This window comes from Peromyscus californicus, unplaced genomic scaffold, assembly GCF_007827085.1.
Source record: "Peromyscus californicus insignis strain IS unplaced genomic scaffold, ASM782708v3 Scaffold_18__1_contigs__length_77618521, whole genome shotgun sequence".
NCBI lineage: Eukaryota > Metazoa > Chordata > Mammalia > Rodentia > Cricetidae > Peromyscus > Peromyscus californicus.
The window spans coordinates 36,614,650-36,635,044 of record NW_026294480.1 but is presented as its reverse complement, the minus strand read 5'-3'; the positions used below and the strand labels follow the sequence as shown (position 1 = coordinate 36,635,044).

General features: G+C 40.4%; 1 protein-coding gene across 4 annotated transcripts; it reads right to left on the bottom strand.

Moving 5' to 3' along the window:
• Positions 1-165: 165 nt before the first annotated feature.
• Positions 166-13,420, bottom strand: Dimt1 (DIM1 rRNA methyltransferase and ribosome maturation factor). Of its 4 annotated transcripts, none has more exons than XM_052743248.1 (12): positions 13,226-13,420; positions 12,838-12,911; positions 11,611-11,697; positions 10,738-10,799; positions 10,566-10,659; positions 10,432-10,481; positions 8,366-8,489; positions 7,920-8,012; positions 6,772-6,836; positions 5,295-5,358; positions 3,360-3,466; positions 166-1,686 (listed from the first exon to the last, which is right to left on the bottom strand). In XM_052743248.1, the coding sequence occupies exons 1-12, from the start codon at positions 13,302-13,304 to the stop codon at positions 1,644-1,646; spliced, it is 942 nt and encodes a 313-aa protein (XP_052599208.1). In that variant the 5' UTR covers positions 13,305-13,420; the 3' UTR covers positions 166-1,643. The 4 variants fall into 4 exon arrangements, with proteins under 4 accessions (XP_052599208.1, XP_052599209.1, XP_052599210.1 ...); XM_052743249.1 differs by having other exon boundaries at positions 13,028-13,363; XM_052743250.1 differs by lacking the exon at positions 12,838-12,911 and having other exon boundaries at positions 13,226-13,337.
• Between the last annotated feature and the right edge of the window lie 6,975 nt (positions 13,421-20,395).

Below are 20,395 nucleotides of genomic sequence, written 5' to 3'. Positions count from 1 at the left end.
GTCTAAGAAGGTAATTTTTGCTGGGCATGGTGACACACGCCTTTAATCCCAGTACGCAAAGGCAGGTGGATCTCAGAGTTCAAGGCCACCCTGGTCTACGTAGTGAGTTCCAGGATAGCAAGAATGCCTCATATGCAATGGGCAATAAAGACACCAACTTGCTCATTAAGCACAACAGTTTAGCTTTAATGTTACCAGCACTGGACAGGTACTATCTTTGGGAGGTCTTTACAGATACATGTTGCCTTATGCTGGCTTCATCTTAATCCGCAGTCAGAGTATTTGAAAAATAGTACCAGCAAACATCTTGGGAGGTAAAATACAATTTGGCTTTACAGAAGGAAAACTGAAGACTAAACGGGACTAAAGCTCAGCAGTTGGTGAGAGTAGAGGGGAACAAACTGAGAATGCCTAGTTGAGTGGAATTGTTTCTCTAAAGGTAGAAATGGTACAAGTGAATTCTGAAAATAGTTCTGTGACAGTAAAGAAAATTAACCCTGAAGAATAGTTACTATTCGTGTGACAAAAGTAGCCTTTGCAACTAAGTGACTTTTTTGTTCGTTTGTTTTAGATTAAAAGTTCTTTAGAACCTTCTGAAACGTAAAGGCTGCTATACATTATTTCAACTATTAATAGCTCACTATTCAAAGTCATAATAGCATTTACTATATGACTCTGAAGCCAGATTTTGGGGAAAAATATCTGTGTAGGCAAATAATTTATATTCTTAAGTTTACTTAGTGTACCTTTGCTAAATTAATTGGAAACATTCCTTAAGTTTCAGGTACAAAAAGAGCCAAATATCCAATGAAGATAGTTTAGTTTCCTTATATAAATAAAACAGCTATTTATTAAAATATATAAACAGCATTTATCTCCAATCTGACAAATTTTAAATAGCTTAAAAAGAAACACCAGGTACTAGAATTTTAATTATCCAGGAGTAAGTAAGGAACAGCCAAGAGCCTACAGTTGTGGGAAAATAGCTGTTATTTTAAAAAGCTGAAAACTGAAACTAATAAAGCCCATTTGATTTACAAACCTCTCTGGGATTTTTCTAAATCTGAAATCTGTAGATCTTGTCTCCCCTAAGAAAACAGACTTGACATGATTTTTATAGTTAATTTCTTTCTAAGCTTCTGCATTTCACAGGTAGTCAGTCATACACAGAACATGCTTTCACTGTATAATTGCAGCAGACTCTAGCTTACCCAGAACTGTAATGTTGCCTGTGTTGCAACAGGTCATCTAACAAAGAGGGCATTAATACATGGAAATTCCATAGAATGAAGGTGTGTAAAAGAAAGTCATGTTAAGTAACTTACTGTACATGTGAACGAGGAGGAATACTGGGGGAACCCAACTAAAGTAGGCCTCACAGCCCATAACACAGTGAATAAAGTAACATCTTTATACAATAAATTGTTAGAAAGTTTAAGCGTATGGTTGTGCGTATCTGCGGCTTTTGAACTTGAAAACCGTTATATGTATACTGAACCCTGACCTTTGTAGTATATTTAAAATACTTAACAACAAACAAAAAATAATGTAGGATCAACCACTTTTAACATACAGGATAATAATATTAGGAATTATAACTTCATTTTTTTCTTGGTCTTGAAAAAAAAAATGTTTTCAAATGGCTAGGAAAAGTGGATACCTTCTGCATTGAATCCATGTAGCAACCTGAAGGGGAAGAAATGGAGAATGAATGGTGTTACCAAAAAGCCCAACTTCTGACACATAATGTACCTGTACCATTAATATATAAACACATGAACATACTTAGACACTTACTTCTAGCACTAGTTATTAAAGAAATTTTACTCTCCAAATAAAGTGGCAAAGTATACCTTAGTTAAAACCATGTCATGTTTATGTCTTGTAACCTACTGTTTTCAGTTACATTGGATCTGACTGAAATTACCTTAAAGACTTGCTATCCTTGCTTCGGCTCATCACCACTTTATTTTGAGCACGATCAGCAGAAAAAGAAACTAGCTGAAATTTGAGGCAAAATGAGATGAATAATCTGCCTATTCTCTGAAGTTTAATGAAGTAACGTTACTTCTCTTTGTGGATGTTATGTGCTTATCTGACTTTTGTTAGAAAGTGGTACCCTGAGGAAGTTAAGAATGAAGTTTAAAATACAATGTATTTGGACCTGAGGTTCTTTTTCAGGATGACCCACAGGAAGAGGCCCATATGGATTAAAATGTCTGGAAAGCAATGTGTAGGTACTTAGGCCAATGAAGACTAAGTATTCCCGCTAGCCAGCCAATAAAACAATAATTCCCTGAGTCTTAGTTCTAGACTGTTCAACTGAAAAAGCAAACTAGTGTTTTACAGCACTGTATCCTCATTTTTAAATTCAGTCTCTAGAACACTAATGCTTTAAAAGTAAACTGGCTAAAAGTGGGACATACATCCTAGATAGAAGTAGAGTATTTGTCTAGGCCTCTGAATGTAGTCCTCAGCAATGTAAGGAAAAAAACAGTAAAGAAAATGTCCAGGAACTTCTGAAAGTTAAGTGTTAGTAAGTACCAGTTAGTACAATTGGGTAGTTAACTGAAACTTGCTTGGTTCAAAGTAAAACAAAGTTTGGACCCAACTGCCCAAATAACTGTGGTACCCTTGCACTTCACAGGTGTAGAACTCGACTCAGACCACATAACAACTGCTATTAAATGGATAATCAGATGTGGTTATACAGGCATTTCACGCTTACCATTTGTTTAACAGTAGCTATTCTAAAGTAAGGAAATCATGTGTAATCAAATCCACTTAGATAGGTTATAATGATTTTTCTACCTTACAGGCTACTTGGAAGAGGTAAGCATAAGCTATTTGAGACCATGAATGATTTTGGGATTGGAGCAGGAGAAAAGAAACACACACAGCACACATAAACCCAGGCTATCTTCTGGCGCAGACTGTTCTTTACTACTGATCTTTACATCCATTCTGCTACAGCTAACTAGCTGCCATCCTTCACACCAGTGGTTCTCAACCTGTGGGTTGTGACCCCTTTGGAGAGGTCAACTGACCTTTTCACAGGGGTCAGTCACCCTAAGACCACCAGAAAACACATTATGATTCTTAATGGTAGCAAAATTACAGTTATGAAGTAGAAATATTAATTTTATGGTTGGGGGTCACAACACGAGGAACTGTATTAAAGGGTTGCAGCATTAGGAAGGTTGAGAACCACTGCTTTACACCAAATACTGTTCCAAACTACGGAAGTGCTATGCAATAACTCTCCCAGGCAGCACCTTATGCTGCTTAAAAGCCTTTAAGTCTCTAATCTTAAGATACCACAGTAAAGAAATGTAAGCATTTAGAACAAGTGTAATTACCTGATAAAGTCATCTATGTCCATGGAACGGGCCCGTTTTTCACTAAAACCTGTGCTGGTTAGGATTTGCTGTATTTTATCTGCTATACTGAAATCTTCTGGTATTACCTATCAATATGAGATTCAGAATAAATGAACAACATATCTTTAATGAAGATACCATGACTCTTTTTTTTTTTTAAGTTCAGTATATTACAGTCACTTTAATAGATTTGTAAATGACAGTGGGAACACTGGACAGTTTGGATAAGACTTGGATTTCTAATGAAGAGGCTGATTTTGTGACACAGTAGTTGTAATACTTTGAGTTGTTAGGCCCTTTTTCATCTTTAAAGTAGTAAAATAATAGGTTTTAGACTTTACAAATAAAGTGAATGAAATTTTAAAGCAATTATTGATCTTTTAAAAATAATTCATACAGCTCACCTAGCCAGGTCATTTTCCTCAGAAATGACCTCTCTCTTAAGTATATACATGTTGCTTGGTTTAGTAGCTCACCCCTGTAATCCCAGTCCCTGGGAGGCAGGAGGATTAAGTTCAGGGCAAGCCTATGCTACAGATTAAGACTGTCTCAAAACAACAAAACAGTGATTGATTTTACTTGATTCACAACATTTACCCATACACCTTTTAAAATTCAACTTAATTTATTTTTAAAAGTTAGACTCATGTAGTAGCTTTTGTCCATATTAGAGAATGGAGACAGTTATGGTATATTATAGGACAATATCTGGGCATAAAAAATATGAAGAAAATAGTCTTAATATGTCTGCTTAAACCTACAGAATTAGTATACACACAGGACTCCATACTTAAATTCAAGTCAAACTGTTAAGAGGCATGATGCACAAGACCAGAAATTAGCTATTCAAACCACTTTATATTGATGATTTAAAATTTCTAGATGTTAAAAAAAAGTCACAAACAAAACAGTAACTTTAGTGATTGCTAATCTGATGTGGTAACATATAATATGACTTTAATCCCAGCACTTGGGAGAAAAGGTTGAAGCATCAGGGATTTAAAGACATTCTCAACTATATAGTGGCAGCCTGGGCCATTGTCTGAGCAACAAATAGGATAATCACAGTTTGGGTTAGCACATTACACACATTTAAGTCAAGCAAGCTACTAATCTATGTATTTGAATTATTATAAATCAGTTGAATACAGTTCTTACTAGGGTTAAATACAAATGTTAAAGAGGACCCAGTTCATAGAGTTTACATCAAAATTAGCCTGTTGAAACTCAAGTTAGTTAGGTATGGTGGCTCGCACCACTGAGGCAAAAAGATTGCTGGATTTGACCTCAAACCCATCCTAAGCTACATAGCAAGACCATTTCAAAAACTATCAAGAGACCTGTAGTAGTTACATATTATGTATTGATTTTAAGGGTCTTATAGAATATATAGGTTTAAAAGCAAAAATAAGAATGGGGGGGGGGGGCTTGAGTACAATTTTATCAGTTTAAAACAAAAACACCACAGAGCAGTCAAGTGTAAATCTTGGCAGTTGCCCTGAAGAGAAGAATGGAGGAGGGAAGGGAAAGAGCTATGCTGCCTAAAATAAGTTTGCATTGAGATCAGACACATGGTAGGGAGGGGGTCCTAGAGAAAGAATAAAGAAACCCAAAGTGTTAGGGAAAGCATGCTTAGAACCGATAGTTCTAGTGAGGAATCCAGAAAAGCAGGCAGACTTAGGAAGCAGCATGGCTGTGCTCTGTACACTGGTAAAAGGAACATTTTTAAAAGTAAACATCCCTGAAAGAGCCTGCAGGTGCACGCCTTTAATTGCAGCACTTGGGAGGCAGAGGCAGAAGGATCTCTGAATTTGAGGCTAGCCTCTCTATGTAGCGAGCTCCAGGACAGCCTAAACTACATAGAGACCCTATCTCAAATGAACAAAAATCACTGAAATGATCATTTCTACTTACAGTATTATGGACTGAACAGTGAATTCTGTAGTTTCTTTCCAACAGCTGTTGTACTGCGCTTGATCTGGAAATTAAGTGATAATTATAAAATCAGATTTAAATTTAAACAAAATGAAATATATGTTCCAGGCCTATGAGGTGGCTTAGTGGTAAAGGCACATACTGCCATGCCCAATAACCTGAAATCAAGCCCCAGAACCTACATGGAGGAAGAGGACCACTTTTGTTGTTTTCTGAGACAGACAGACAGAGGACCACTTTTGTTGTTTTCTGAGACAGACATACACACACAAACACACACGCCACATGTAATTTGTAAAAAATTAAAGCTGGATGGTGGCACACACCTTTAATCCCAGCACTTGGAAAGCAGAGGCAGGTGAATCTCTTAAGTTGGAGGCCAGCCTGGTCTACAAGGCAAATTCCAGGAAAGCTAGGGCTGTTACCTAGAGAAACCCTGTCTCAAAAAAAAAAAAAAAAAAAAAAAAACTAAACGAGAAAAGTAAATGAGTGTATAGTATAATTTAGTGAAATTCAGGAATTTAACAAGGGTATAGAATATTTAACTTCTAAAGGTAACACATCTCTTGTTCTTTAAATGAGAGTAAGTCAAATTCCATACAGTGCTTTAAAAAAAAAAAAAAAGGTTGTTGTTATACTTCCCAAGCTAGCCTCAAAATTCCAGTGCTCTAGTGCTAGGACCATTTTAACTTTCCCAGTAGCTGAGCTACAGATACAGTGCCTTCCACTCACAAACATAAATTCTAAAGAGTTCTTAGATACTCCACAAAAACATCCCCAACCCCCCAAAAAAGTCGCTTGGGCTTGGTGGCAACGGGCTATAATAATATTAACTGCTAGAAAGGCTGAGGCAGGGGGAACTGCAAGCTCAAGGCCAGCCTGGGAGTCACTGCGTGATAGAATGCTCAGTTAGCATGCTTAAAACCACAGGCTCAATTCTTGGCATGGCCAGGGGAAAAGAATGTTCAAGCTCTCTCAAATCTCACCTCTTTTAAGATACACAGACTAGAAGCCGGCTCAGCTAGTAAAGGTCCTTGTTGTGTAAGCCGAATAACCTGAGTTCCATGCCCTGACCACATGCATACAAGTGGGAGAGAACCAACTCCTCAAGAGTTGTCATGTGCCCTCCACATGTTCCCCATGACACAGCTCCACCTACAATAAAAGGAGGGGGAGGAGGCAGAGGAGGAGGAGAAAACCCAAAAGCAAAAACTTGGCAAATGTATGGTTAAATTATTGTTTTTCCCATTTTACAAAGAAAAACCTGGTTTGACTCCCAACTTCATTTTTCTTTATTGCATTCTGTTTCTCAGAGCATGAAATTATTTTAAAAGGTGGAGTCTGTCTGACATGAATAATCTCCACACTTTTAGGGTAGCTCTTTATGGGTAAAGGATTAGATGCTGTAACACCTGGAAAAGTTCCTTCACCATTTAAAAAGTAGTAGAATACTTACTTGAATGCAGCAGACAGTGTCTTGTTCTTCCGAACAAAAGTGATCCTTACTAAGCCATCCCATTCCTGAAATATAAGATGAATTATTTGCTTCAGAATACTGAACTTATCTATGCCTGTTAGCTGTGATCACTTTTAATATATAAAGCTAGAGAGAATAAAAATGGCCTGCATCTTGATCTAACTGGCACATATGCAAAAAGATGCACACTTCTGCACTTGTGTGAATCTCACTGAATTTAATTGGGAAAACAGTCCCAATACATAACATGGCAGTAGGGTCACTTTCAAAATAGATTCAAGCTAAGGACAGTGGCACATGCCTATAATCCCAGCACTTACGATTAAGAGTTTAAAGTGATCCAGTACCTAGAGAATTTGAGCCTAGTCTTGAGCCATAAGAGAGGCTACCTCAAAAAACCAAAATACCAAATTCAAAACACAAACATGATTTAGGATGTAGCTTGTGCAACAAGTTTTTCTCTAATGTAATTAGTTGAATTTTATACCAAATCTTCTAGATTTTTTTTTTTCTGATCACAAAACCAGTAATTTTAATTGGAAAACTGTTCACCACAGGGGCTGAGGATGTAGTTCAATAGTAGCACTCTTGCTTCAGCATGTATAAGGCCTTAGGTTTTTACCCTCAGTACCACTAAAAAGAGTTTTACCACAGTATTATTCGAACACAACTATTTTAATTTTACATTGTTTTCCAAGTTTTATTCAATGTTTCCGGCACCTATAATCTTCAAGTTTTTTTTTTTTTTTTTTTTTGGTTTTTCGAGACAGGGTTTCTCTGTGTAGCTTTGCGCCTTTTCTGGAACTCACTTGGTAGCCCAGGCTGGCCTCGAACTCACAGAGATCCGCCTGGCTCTGCCTCCCGAGTGCTGGGATTAAAGGCGTGCGCCACCACCGCCCGGCTCTTCAAGTTTTGAAATGCAACTGTATTCTAATCATTTTGCCTTTTACAAAAATGTTCCATATTTTTGTGTGGTACACATAACTATTTTCCATCAAATGATTCCATCCTAAGGTTGCACCACAATTCCTACCTCTTGTGTGAGTCAGTATTGTTCTTTTGCTTTAGAATGACATTTTCCAACCTGGATTTTTTTTGCCTTTAATAACCTAGTATTTTGGCCTCACCTGAAAATTGATAGGTGGTGGCGGATTCTTAGGTTCTATCCTTACAACGCTGGACTCCACCTTGGGGGGTGGTCTGAAGTTATTCTTCCCCACCTGTTAATCAGAAAATGTTTAGTCCTCTCACAGGCAACTTTATTTATTTTTTGTTTGTTTTGAGACAGGGTCCCACCATGTAGGTCTGTCTGGTCTGGAACTTCACCCCTCTGCCTCCTGGGGTTATAAGTGTGTGCCACCATGTCTGGCAAGTGTAACTTTAAATTGGTAATCAAAGATACTCTGTTTTGGGCAGGTACGGTGGCTTAGGCCTGTAGATTCGGCACTTGGGAAGCTGATAGTTCCAGGCTAGTCTGAGTTAGAGAACAAAACCCTGTATAGGGCAAGGCCAAGTGCTCCGGGATGAATTAAACTAGCTTATTTAATGATTTTTTTTAAAAAGCCTCACATACCTTCATTAGATGGTCCACACGTGCTAAAAGCTGTGTATTAATGGAGAGTCTACAGTATAATTTATCTCCGGGTTTTGCAACCAAACGAAGAGCAAATTCTCTTTGAAACATAAGTATAGCACATCTGAAAAAGCAGCAGAAAGGAACAAGAAAAATTGCTCATTTTCAATTACAGCCATATTTTTTTAATTAAATTTTTTTTCTTTTTTATGGGTCTGAATGTTTTGCTTGCATGTATGTATTTGCACTGTGTGTGAAACTGGTGCCCATGAAGGTCAGAAGTGGGCACTGGATCCTTAGGAGTTACAGCCAGATGTTAGCTGCCATGGGGTGCTGGGAATAGAACCTATCTCTGCAAGAGCAACTTATACCCTTAAACACTGAGCAATCTCTCCTGTCCCTATAGTTGTATTTTTAAACACAGTGAATTGTCATGGGAAGATCTGTAGTTAAGGAAAGTATGATCAGAAGGTACAACACTTTCAGCATTAGTGTTATTGCTACAAAACAGACAAGTGTACTCTTAACCTCAAGGAAGATGGCTTTCCTACATGGATTAAAAGAACAACTATTTTCATCTATTATTATGTATTAGTATCAGTAGTATGTATTAGTCTATGGTGCCTTCTGAAAAACAAGCAAAAACAGTCAAGTTGACTCCACAGGAGAACTGTATTTGTGATGTAGTTGGAATTATATCTGAGGTGTGGCCTGGTAGGTTACAATGTCCAGTGTTTCCTTGGTTTAAAATTTAAAAATATGTGGACTTTTTCAGCAACAATGGGGACATGTTTAAAGGTTAATGAAGAGAAGCCCATCTCTAAAACTGTATTTGAGATTTTTGTGTGGTGTACTGGGAACTGAAGTGAAGGCCTCATGCATGCAAGCAAATGATCTACCACTGAGCTGTATACCCAGTCCTTTCATCTGCTTTTTATTTTGAGATCAGGTTTCACAAAGCTGCCCAAGCAGGTATTGAATTCACAATCCTCCTACCTTCGCCTCCAGAGTACATCCATATATGTTTACACATCCCAAACAAAACTTTTATGAAACTCTATGTAGTTGTCTCCTGATAGAATCTATCCCCTGTTATTTAAAAGGGGAATGGGGGCAGGGTGGGGTGGGGGGTTAAGGCATGTTACCAAGCCTGATGACCTGAGTTTGATCCCTGAGATCCTGTAAACTGTCCTATGACCTCTGTAAATGCACAGGCACGCACACACAATTTTTAAAAAGAATGGTTATCGCTCCCACAATTTATAAGTTTATTTTATAAATACTAAGGAGGTATGTGACTTAGTTTCAAAGCATTGTTTTAACAACCAGTTAAGAAGTTATTGCAGGGCTGGAGAGGTGGCTCAGAGGTTAAGAGCACTGCTTGCTCTTCCAAAGGTCCTGAGTTCAATTTCTCAGCAACCACATGGTGGCTCACAACCATCTGTAATGAAATCTGGTGCCCTCTTCTGACCTGCAGGGATATGTGCAGACAGAACACTGTATATATAATAAATAAATAAATCTTAAAAAAAAAAAAGTTATTGCAAATACCTAGACATAATGTAAGAAAAGTTTTTATCAATGTTTATTGAAGAGTATTAGAAAGTAGTGGGAAAGGCATGCACACACATTCACCTCCCCAAGTAAAAGACCAAAAAGACTTTTATGAACTAGAAGACCTCCCTAGAAGTCAGTATTTTTATGTATGTGCCTGTGTGTGCACGTTTCTGAGACAGAGTATCATGCAACCTAGGATGGGCCTGAACTAGGTATGTAGCCAAAGATGAGCATAAAGTTATGCTCCCACTTCTGGTACCCACGTTCTGGATTACAAGCACTCACCATAGGATGAGTCTTATGTGGTGCTGGAGACTGAACTTGCTGGAGAAAGCTTTCTGGATGCTAGTAAGCACTTTACTCCATCCACTGAGCTTGCATTCCTGCCCCAGAAATTGGTATTTTCTACAAAAATTCTCCAATAGTTTTTTCAGTTGGGTTGACTTTTGGCTGTGTTCCTGGCCTAAACTGTCAGTCTAAAATTTAGCAGTGACTTGTTTTTCACAAACCTGAAAAATGGCCGGTGAAGCAACAACTTGAAGACAAAGGGAGAGGAGATCTGAAAGAGAATTAGTAGTTAGCTTTGAGGAAAGACACACGAGAGTAATACTTAGTATGATGTTTCTGATAGTCTGAGGGATACCTGATAAGGCAGGTTTGCCACACAAGCATCAAAGAACGGCAAATCCGATTTCAGTACGTCTCCTACCAGGACCTGGAGTTTGCTGGCCAGAGGCCTGATAATAAGGAAAGAAATTTTAAGAGAATGTTCTTTCATGAGATTGAAATGTACTTTAATTATTACATATACTCACGTGCCCTGAACTCTTTTGTGAAGTTCAGCTACTAGCCTTGGATCAAGTTCACAGGCAACTACCTACATTAACAATAAGAAAAAAGCTTCATTGTGGAGTATAAATCTTTTACCATCCAAGTAATAACTCATATGATCTACATGATTTAAGCTTTTTCCAGTCTTAACTTCAATCCCCCCCCCCCCCCCCCCCCCCCCCGCCCCAACTGTTTTCTACCATTTCAAACAACATTCTGTTTGGTCTGTTTCCATGCTTTGTAACTGAAGATGATGGAAACAATACACTTTATGTAATCAGTTCTTTTAGACAGCACGCAAGAGACCTATTCCCAGAAGTACTCTCATCCACTGATATCCAGAATAGAAGGCATAACATCGTAAGTGAATGAAGTGGATGAAGCTGAAATTATTCCATTATAACAGCAGCAGAGGTTTCACTGGCTTTCATGACTGTGTCTAGAGGGTAGACACTTAGGTTGCTTCTTCGTTTTGACTCCCAGGTCCATTCTTTATCTCTTTTTTTCACCCTGTAGGTCAACAGGTCTTCTGTTGAACTTGGTCCTAATAACTTTCAACTTCAATGCTTTGTTCCTCCAGGCTTCATGATAGTGAACTGTTCTTTACAACTAGTTCACAAGTCAGTGTTCCTATTTTATCGTTACTTCTTTAATAAGCATATAACCCATCCCTATATTAGATCCCCCATCAATACACCAAGGGTAGATTTTGTTTTCTTGATAAATACATTTCATTTTCAGTTAAAATTTCTAAGTGCTCAATAATTACTATTGAAACAATGGCAACTAATTAAAACATTTATATTGTAAACCAGCTGAGCTAATTTGGTAGTAGCACAAGAAACCCCCCCTTTTACCTTTTTGGCCTTTTCTAACAGCTTGACGGTCATGTTTCCAGTCCCAGGCCCAACTTCCAGCACCACATCAGTAGGTCTTAAGGCAGCCTAAAAGCAAGCACAACTCATTATGCCTGAACACACAGCTTATAAATGACTGCTTTTACTCATCAATGTACAGGTAAAGATTTTACTCTAGCTTCATTTTTCTTAACAATGGTACCTCAAGGGTACTAGGTATAAATGAATATCTCCATTTCCTGATCTAGGGGGATATATTCAATTTCTGGAGTCAGAAAAAGAGCAAGAGCAAGCACTTCCTCGGAATGGCTTCCCGCTTTCTACATTGGTGATAGTTCCAACAACCTGTAACTAAGTCTGCTCCTATCAAGTTCAAATGGAAAGAGCATAATGAGCTTGCCAAGGGTCAGCATGTGGGAGCAAGATTTCTCAATTCTCAATCATTGTGTAGTAAGGATATAGCAACCTCACAAAACTGTGTGCGCAAATACATACAACTAAAATATTCTGTGAGACTGGGTAACTAAATTCTACACCTCCAGGATGCTCCCCTTGTAAGCATAGAAGTGATTTGTACCGTCTATATTTTGGCTCTTGGCACTCAATCATTCATGACCACAACACAACACATACGGAATAATCCTCCAAATAATTTATATGCAGTACCATATGTTTTTCAGAGGAAAAAACTTACTTTGTGATTTAGACATGAGTTTAAACTCTAGAATAAAGAATAATAGTGATATGGTGCTTAGAAAGTGATCCAAAATTATAGATGCTTGGAAAGTGGAGTCAGGAGGACCAGAAGTTCAAGGCTGGCTGTCTACATACCATATTTGAGGCCGGCCTCAGTTACATGAGATCCAGTCTCAAAAGTAAACCTCCAGAAAGTTATTAAATAATCTGGAAACTAATAAGCAAGTACAAAGAAAAGTCCACCTATGAACTAGGATAATTCACAGAATGATAGAGGACTTGAAGTTCAGCAGAAACAGATTCAGAAAGAAGCATGCAAAAGACAGCACGTGAATCCTGTACAATTCTTAACTCATTCAATACATAAATACAGAGCACCTATTTTATGTCAGGCACCTATCTTATTTTCTTAGAGTCTCACTATGTAGCACAGGCTGGCTCTGAACAAAACATCGCCCTGCCTCAGCTTCTGACAAAGTACTCCGACAAAGATGACAGACAAACGCTCTGCCTTTCCTCTTCTACACCCACCTTATCGATAATGCTGTTTACAATTAGAGGATTTTTCAAAATGTGCTGCCCAATCCCTGTGTTGAACATGAGTCCTGGAATAAAACACGAAGCAGCCTTAATTTCCCAACTTTTCAAGAATCGATCCCAGGCCGTCCCAGAGCAGCCGGGACGATTTCTGCATCAAGGATGCCACAAGCGTCTCGCTCACGGATGGGGTTGGGATGCAGCTTTAAGTTCATCCATCATCCCTCCTGCTGGCAAGGAAGACCAGGCGTGGCGAAGGGTCATCGCTGAGCGAGCACCCTCCTCGGAGCGGCCAGGAGCGAAGGCCACAGTGGGCCTCCCCCGCCGCGGCTCAGTCCGCACCGAGAGACGCGGTCCGCCCCCAGCTTCCTCCACGCCGCACCTCCGGCCCTCTTCAGCTCCCGGCGCTGCTCCTGCCGCTCCCGCCGGCGGCCACTCGCCGCGGACTTGGCCTTCGGCATCTTCTCAGGAGTACCCGGGCAAGCCAAAGAAGCAGAGCGCCGCGTGGAAGTCGCCGTCAGCGCCGTCACTATCAAAGCGCCAGAGAGGCCCACTTCCCCTCCCACTGGGATCAGGGACCTTCCTGTCAGCGGCTGGCTGAAACCCAGTGGCCACTGGGAATTGTAGTCTCTACCCAGCTGGAGCCCGGTGGCCGCTGGGAATTGGAGTCTCGGCTGTAGCAACGCCTTCCCCAGAAGCCAGGGTTCCCAGAAGACACCGCGCTGCTGAGCCACGCGGTTCGGATTGGCTGGGTCAGGGTTGGCAAAGTGGATTGGCCAATCCCTAGGACCTCTGTCTCTGCCCCACCCCACCCCCCGCCCAGTCCCATCCCTCTCCTGCCCCACCACCAAAGATCTCTGATGTGTCTCTTTCTTTTCCCTGGAGGTTGTGGAGTGAGAATCCTAGACTTGAGGGATACGGAGCCAGGGCTTTTACACAAAAAAGCCTGTCTCGGGGGAAGAAAAAGAAAAAAAAAAAAGAAACTGCCCCCAAGCCTTGGTTTTAGCCCTTCCTTTGCTGTAATTCAAACTCTAGAAAAATTCTAAACTATCCTAACAGAATCTTCTAAGTTCTACTGTTACGGGGCTCCCACCAGCGAAGGCCACTGGGACACTGTCTCTGAACCAATGGAAAGTCTTCATTCCAGCCGACTGGTGACGACAGCTGGGTATTCAGGACCAAAGTGCAGCCTTGATCCTTTCTCGGAGTCCATAACCTGACTGTAAAGTCCCCAAGGTTCCCATTCTGCAGGTGTAAGCTAAGTAGATAGTTACACAAGCCAAAATATGCGATTAGCAAAAATAGGGAGTTGTTTTTCTTAAGCTCCCCCTTACAGTTACTAGCACCTTACTTTGCATACAAAGTTCATCTGAGCTACTAAAATGCAATCACTAAAGTCAGCTTCCAGCCCTTGTCAACTTACTTCATTTCACTCATTGTTAATATGCACAGTTCTAGAGAGTCTACAATATGCCAGTGAATGCCATAAGTTAGGAGGGGAAGGGTGAACATGCTTATTTTTTAAATAAGTTTAAAAGTTTTTTTTTTAAAGGGGAGGGGTGCAGTCTGATACACCTCAGGCTCCCAGGCTGCCTCCCTGGGGCATGACACAAGCCTTCACTATGTATCTTGGTTATGGTTTCTATTGCTGTGAAGAGACACCATGACCAAGGCAACTCTTAGAAGGAAAACATTTCAGTGGGGCTGGCTTACAGAGCGTTAGCCCATTACCATCATGACGAGAAGCATGGCTGTGTGCAGACAGACATGGTGCTGAAGAAGGAACTGAGATTTTACATCTTGATTCCCAGGCAGCAGCAGGGGAATGTGCCACACTGGGTGTAACTTGAGCTTATGAGACCTCAGAGCCTGTCCCCACAGTGACATACTTCCTCCAAGGTCAAATGTCCTAATAGTGCTACTCCCTATGGGCCAAGCATTCAAACATGAAGTCTAGTCCTATTCAAACCACCACACTATGGCAACAGTACAGCACATTCTGGACTTCACACTTGACGCCAAAGCTGATGGTGAGACCATTCGGAAAGGCTTTTCCTTTCTCCAGGAACAGGAACAGGAAAAGGTTCATTTTCCAGGAACAGAAGATGGCAGGGTCACTGCATACCTGGCATAATCATAGCTATTTAGTAACTTACACACACACACACACACACACACACACACACACACACACACACACACACACAAATGGCAGCTTTGTCAGTTTGAGAATTTACCCACATGGATTAGTGTTTCTGGACCTTCAGAGTTATGGCAGTGATGAACAAGACAATCAGAAAATGACAGCTTTTTGAACAAAATAGAAGGAAAAAAGAAAAAGAAATGAAGCAGGACAGTATTTGGCAGCAGGTGAAAAATTCACCACCATGGCTCAAGGTGAGGTTGCCAACAGATACTGTATCTGTGAACCTGGCATTCCTATGGGCAGAGATGGCTTGGGAGCCTGAAGGCCAGCTAGCCTGGAGTGCCCTGCACTGTGGCAGAAACCTGCCTCATCAGGATGGAAGGTGAGATCTCTGACCTCCACATGTGTTCATGGCATATATGTAGATGGACTCTCACACATTTTTTTAAAAGTTATTCAAGGCTGGGCAGTGGTGGCGCACGTCTTTAATCCCAGCACTCGGGAGGCAGAGGCAGGCGGATCTCTGTGAGTTCGAGGCCAGCCTGGTCTCCAAAGCGAGTTCCAGGAAAGGCGCAAAGCTACACAGAGAAACCCTGTCTCAAAAAAAAAAAAAAAAAAACCCAAAACAAAACAAAAAAAAAGTTATTCAAAAGTAGTAGGCTGAGAGGTAGTCATGTGGTGCAAGGCTTGTCCAGAATGTGTGAGGCCTTGAGTTTGATCTCCAGGACCACATACTTTTAATACTACAAATAATATGCTTTGCACCTGCTAACTCATCTTGTATCAACTTAAGTTGAGACCATGCTGAAGATATCAAAAGAACAGAGGAGGAATTGTCTTTCTTCCCAATACTGCTGCCTGCATTAAGATGCTATAACTGATGAGAAATCTCTATAGAAATGAAAAAAAATGAGTGTACTAGTACAAGGGAAAAAAGCAGGTATTAAAAAGTTATACATATCCGCCGGGCGGTGGTGGCGCACGCTTTTAATCCCAGCACTCGGGAGGCAGAGGCAGGCGGATCTCTGTGAGTTCGAGGCCAGCCTGGACTACCAAGTGAGTTCCAGGAAAGGCGCAAAGCTACACAGAGAAACCCTGTCTCAAAAAACCAAAAAAAAAAAAAAAAAAGTTATACATATCCAATAAGCCTTTGAGAAGCTTTTTTTTTTTTTTTTGAGACAGGATCTCCCTGGTTGGTCTAGAACTCACTATATAGACCAGGATGGCCTCAAACTCACAGAAATCCACTTGCTTCTGCCTCTTGAACACTGAGATTAAAGGCATGCACCATCATAACAGACAAGATTGATTGATTGATTTGTGTGATTGTATGTATGCCGTGTGGTGTGTGTAGTACCCCCAAAGGTCAGAAGAGGGCAACAGATCACCTGGAGCTGGAGTTAATAGGTGGTTATGAACTCAGATGCTAGGAGCTGAACTTGAGTCCTCTGGAAGAGCAACAAAGACTTAACTGCTAAGTCATCTCTCTAACTTGAAAAATTGGGATTGCTTCTGTGTCTGTGGGGCACCTACTATATTTTATACTTATTTTTATATCCTTTTACAAAGTAGAAACAATTGTATTATATGTAAAAAGTATTCGAGTCATAAGCATCCCATAAATTATTTGGATATTTCTGTTAGTAAGATGTTTATCACTGTGTCAAATATCTGAGGAAAACAAGGGAGGATGGTTTACTTTGCTTTGCTGTTTCAAGATGTCAATCCAGGGACAACTGGCTCCATTGCTCTGAGGCTGGTAGCAAGGTACATTGAGGAAAGTCATGATAGAGGAAAGACATTTACCTCATGGCATCCAGAAAGAAAATAGGGAGTGGCCAGGTACAAGATACACTCCTCAAATGCACACCCCTAGCAGTTCCCTTTCTCTAACTAGACCTCCATCTTCCATAGGTAACAGCAGTATTCAGATTTTGCATCAGTCAGTAGGTCAAAGCCCTCATGATCAACACCCTCACAGACATATCCAGAAGTGAGCTTTACTAATCCCAGAGATGTTTCTTTTTCTTCCTTCCTTCCTTTCCTTATTTATTTATTTAAAGTTATTCCGTGTCTTTTACATCATGTATTTTGATCCCATTCATTTCCCTGTCCCTTCACATCCGCCCTCTGCCCCTGCACTCCCCCCAGATAAAACAAAATTTAAGGGAAAAAAGGGAAAAAGTAATAAGAGGGGAAAAAATTAAAAATCTCATCATGGAAGTGTAGCCAGAAGTTTCTCCAGTCCTGCCCTGCCCTTCAGTCAGGACAAATCTCTCCCACCTGTGTTCCACAGCCACTTGGTCCCAAGTAAACACACAGAGGCTTCTATTACTTACAAACTGTACGGCCTATGGGTCAGGCTTCTTGTTAGCTAGCTCTTACAACTTAACTCAACCCATTTCTATTAATCTATGTCACATGTTCTGTGGCTTTACCTTTGTCCCATTACTTATGGCTCTTAGGGCAGTGGGCTGGCATCTACCCCGACTCTCCTTTCTTCTCTCACTATCTCTCTTGGATATTCCACCTGGCTCTATCCTGCCCTGCCATAGGCCAATGCAACTCTATTTATTAGCCAGTGGGAGCAACACATATTCACAGCGTACAGAAAGACATCTCACAGCATGGAAGCTGCAGTGTGACACAGTAAGACACTGCAAATCCCTTTGTCCATAATCTTTACTTGCAAGTGTTTGTTGCAGAGTCATTGGTCTGGTTTGAGGCCTCTGGTTTCTACTACACTATCAATGCTGAGTCCTCACTAGGATTTTTCCTGAGTATCCTGTTGATGCTCTGAGTTGTGGAGATCCTGCTGCTTTGGGTCTGCAGGTCAGCTTCCTTTATGTGCTCCAGCAGGTCATAGATGGGGTGGATTTGAGGCAGGCCAAGTCATAACCCTGGATCTAGGCCTGGGCAGCTATACGGGTGGTCCGTCAGATGAGAAATGGGGACAGCTCTCCCATGCTCACATCTTTGGGGCTGGCTCACCCACACCTCTGCTAACAGGGCTGGCTCTATTGTGCTGCCCTGACGAGGTGCAGGGCCTGTTCCCAGAGATATTTCTTAATCTGATCAGCTTGAGCATCATAATAATTCTAGTAGAACCTAGAAAATGAAAACAGCTCCACAGAATTAATCATTTTTGTAGCGCTAAGAATCAAACCCAGTGCCTTGTGTATAACAGGCAAGCACTTTACCACTGAGCTTTCTCAGCCTCTCCGAGGGTCTTCAGATATGTATAGCTTTGAAATTCCTGTTCTTTTGAAAGTTTGGTTGGTGGTTTGTCGACTTTTTGAGAGAGTCTCATTTTGTAGTTCTGGCTCACCTGGAGCACATCATGAAGCCCATTCTCAAACTTGTGGCAGTCCTCCTGCTTCAGCCTCCCAAGTTCTGGAATTGTTGAGCTGAACAATTTTTTAAGTTTATGTATTTTTATATTTGTTTTTCTTTTTTTTTTTTTTTTTGTTTTTCGAGACAGGGTTTCTCTGTGTAGCTTTGCGCCTGTCCTGGAACTCACTTGGTAGCCCAGTATTTGTTTTTCTTAGATAGAGACTCAGGTAGCCCAGGGTGGCCACAAACTGTTATGTAGCTGAGTCTGTCCTTAAACTCTTTTTTTTTAAGATTTATTTATTATGTATACAGTTATACAGTGTTCTACCTGCAGGCCAGAAGAAGGCACCAGATCTCATTATAGATGGTTGTGAGCCACCATGTGGTTGCTGGAAATTGAACTGAAGACCTCTTGAAGAGCAGCCAGTGCTCTCAACTTCTGAGCTATCTCTCCAACCCTGTCCTTAAACTCTTAATCCTTGAGCTTCCAAATCTCATGTACTGGGATTATAGATGTATAGATGTTCACTATTATGCCTGGCCTTTTCCTCCCTGACACCAAGATCTTAGTGTATAGATAAAGCTAGCCTGGGTATGTAAGCCAGGTTGGCCTCAAACTCACAATCTTCTCCTCCTGAGTTCTAGGATTACAGACATGTGTCACCACATTTGACTGGTGTTAAAAATGTGTGTGTATGTGCTTGCACATGTGTCTGGCAAGAGAAAGAAGTCAATGTTTCTTTAAAGAATTAATTTTATATTTATGCATGTAAGTATTTTGCTTGCTTGCATGTAAGTCTGTGCACCAAGTGCTTGCCTGGTACCCTCAAAGATCATAAGAAGTCAGTGGATCTCCTGGAACTGGAATTATAGATGGTTGTGAACAATCATATGGATGTTGGGAATTGAACCCAGATTCTCTGCAAGAGCAACAAGTGCTCTTAACCTCTGAGCCATCTCTCCAGTCCCTGATGTTTTTATAATATAGTATTTTTATCATCAACTTTATGCTTTCTCTTTGTAGTTCTCAACTATATGTGAAAAGCACTGAATGTGTATTAAGATTTTCAAATACATACTGGGGATATAGTTTAGTGTTGTGTTCTAGGCAGTGTGTGTGTTCTATCCCTAGCAATCAACCCTCCCCACACATCCCCAAAACAAAAAAAATTAAAAAGGTTTGAATATATCCTGAAGATACACAATGATAAATTAATTCTAATATTTGCCCTTTTCTCTAAAAATCTGGAGTATGCAAATATAGTAACAAAGCACAGTAGATTGAGATTAATTATCTAGATTTAAATATTTGTTTTGTCAATAATATGTGTTGTGCCATATTTTTTTACTGGGCAAAGATGTGTTACATTTGTTTATGCTGCAGAATATTACTTTAGCTGTGTAAAGGTGTGTTACTTTGTTTATACTGCATTTGTTTAATTATGTAAAGATGTGTTGCATTTGTTTCGCCTTGCCTACCTAAGGCAGCTGATTCTTCTAATAAAGAGCTGAAATGGCCAATAGCTATGCAGGAGAGGGATAGGCAGGTCTGGCAGGCAGAGAGAATAAATAGGAGGAGAAATCTAGGCTCAAGAGGAGTGAGAGAAGAGAGGAGAGAAGGAGGGAGGCCTCTGGGGCCAGAAGCCAGGCAGGCAGCCACCAGCCAGCCAGAGAAGTAGAGAAAGTAAGATATACAGAATTAAGAAAGGTAATAAACCCCAAGGCAAAAGGCAGATAAAGAGAAACAAGTTAATTTAAGTTAAAAGAGCTAGCCAGAAACGAGCCTAAGCTAGGCCAAGCATTCCAAACTAATAATAAGTCTCCGTGTCATGATTTGGGAACTGGCTGGTGGCCTAAAAGGAAAAGCCTGGTACAAATTTGCTACCTAGATCTTACATTCAATACTAGTTAAAATTAAAACTTCTGAATATGCCCTAATTTGGCATCCTAGTATGACAGATACAATTTGTATATGCTCATTTTTCTAAATTAAACCTTTCCTCAGATTTTCAAAAGACCCATTACCCCAACAGAAGGGTTCTATTTTTGAAACCATTCCTTTCTTTTCTTTTT